The 1,430-nt window shown below is 43.4% G+C and overlaps 1 protein-coding gene across 1 annotated transcript; it reads right to left on the bottom strand.

Moving 5' to 3' along the window:
* Positions 1–436: 436 nt before the first annotated feature.
* Positions 437–1,228, bottom strand: LOC102822329 (40S ribosomal protein S4-like). Its single transcript, XM_006864940.1, has one exon. It carries the CDS (start codon positions 1,226–1,228, stop codon positions 437–439), a length of 792 nt encoding a protein of 263 aa, XP_006865002.1.
* Positions 1,229–1,430: the final 202 nt, after the last annotated feature.

Below are 1,430 nucleotides of genomic sequence, written 5' to 3'. Positions count from 1 at the left end.
CTGTCCTATACTTTACCAAGCATGACGTTCTTTTCCAGGACCTGATCCATCCTAATAATAGTATGAAAAGTATGAAAGCTGAAGTCTTGTCATCCTGGCTTCTAAGGAACCTCTGACTGTACGTCTTCCAACATAGATTTATTTGTTCTTCTGGTAGTCCATGGTACTTTCAATATTCTTCTCCAACATCAAAATTCAAACACATCAACTCTTCTGTAGTCTTCCTTATTCACTGTTCAACTTTCACATGAATGTGAGTCAACTGAAAATACCATGTATTGGGTCAGGCATAATTTAGTCCTTAAACTGATGTTTCTGGTATATTGGTTAACTAAAATATATTGCTGACATTACTTCTACATATTTTTGTGTGTGTGTTTGTTTAATATCTTTAATTATGTAAAGATTTGTGCATTCACATCACCTAGAGAACATTTCACCCACTGCTCTGCTTGGCAGCCAGTCTCTTATCTCTCTCTTCAGCAATGGTAAGGCGGATACCTTTTCCTCGGGGAAGAGAAATCCATGGTTTGTTGCCTTTGCCAATAACGAAAATGTTGGAAAGTCGGGTGGCAAAGCTGTTGCCATTGGCATCTTTCACATGAACCACATCAAAAGAGCCAGGATGTCTCTCTCTGTTAGTGATCACACCAATTCTTCCCAGGTTGGCACCTCCAGTCACCATACACAGGTTACCAGTGTCAAACTTGATGAAATCCGTAATCTTTCCAGTCTCCAAATCAATCTGAATGGTATCATTCACCTTGATGAGGGGATCAGGGTAGCGTATGGTACGAGCATCATGGGTCACCAGATGGGGGATTCCTTTTGTGCCCACAAAGATCTTTCTTACTTTGCACAACTTGTACTTCGCCTCCTCAGATGTAATACGATGAACAGCAAATCGACCCTTGGTGTCATAGATCAGACGGAAATGTTCTCCGGTTTTGTCAATGGTGATAACATCCATAAAACCAGCAGGATATGTTATATCAGTTCGGATTTTGCCATCAATCTTAACGAACCGCTGCATACAGATCTTTTTAACTTCATCTCCTGTCAGGGCATACTTAAGTCTGTTCCTTAAGAAAATGATCAGTGGGAGGCATTCTCTCAGTTTGTGGGGGCCAGTGGATGGGCGTGGAGCAAACACACCAGTCAGTTTGTCCAGCGTCCAATGCTTTGGGGCAGCCACACGCTTAAGATGTTTCTTGGGACCACGAGCCATGGTGACGTTGAGCAGGAAAAAGGATCAGCTGCTTCCGGCGTCAACAGAAAATAGTGTCGGAAGCTGCGCGCCAAAGACTCAAATGTTCCGCCCTGCGTAGTCCTTTCCTAGAGCGTGGAGATTCTATCTTGCCACCTACTGGTGGGAGGTCAGAAATTTTGGGATGAGGACCGCTTTGAAAAGAAGGGTGTCTCCTCACGGC

The sequence above is a fragment of the Chrysochloris asiatica genome, unplaced genomic scaffold, assembly GCF_000296735.1.
Source record: "Chrysochloris asiatica unplaced genomic scaffold, ChrAsi1.0 scaffold00073, whole genome shotgun sequence".
Lineage (NCBI taxonomy): Eukaryota > Metazoa > Chordata > Mammalia > Afrosoricida > Chrysochloridae > Chrysochloris > Chrysochloris asiatica.
Note: the sequence above shows the minus strand (reverse complement) of the source record. Positions and strands in the feature narration are given on the sequence as shown.

Excerpts from the sequence above, each read along its gene's own strand:
- LOC102822329 (XM_006864940.1), bottom strand. The coding sequence starts at position 1,228 with ATGGCTCGTGGTCCCAAGAAACATCTTAAGCGTGTGGCTGCCCCAAAG.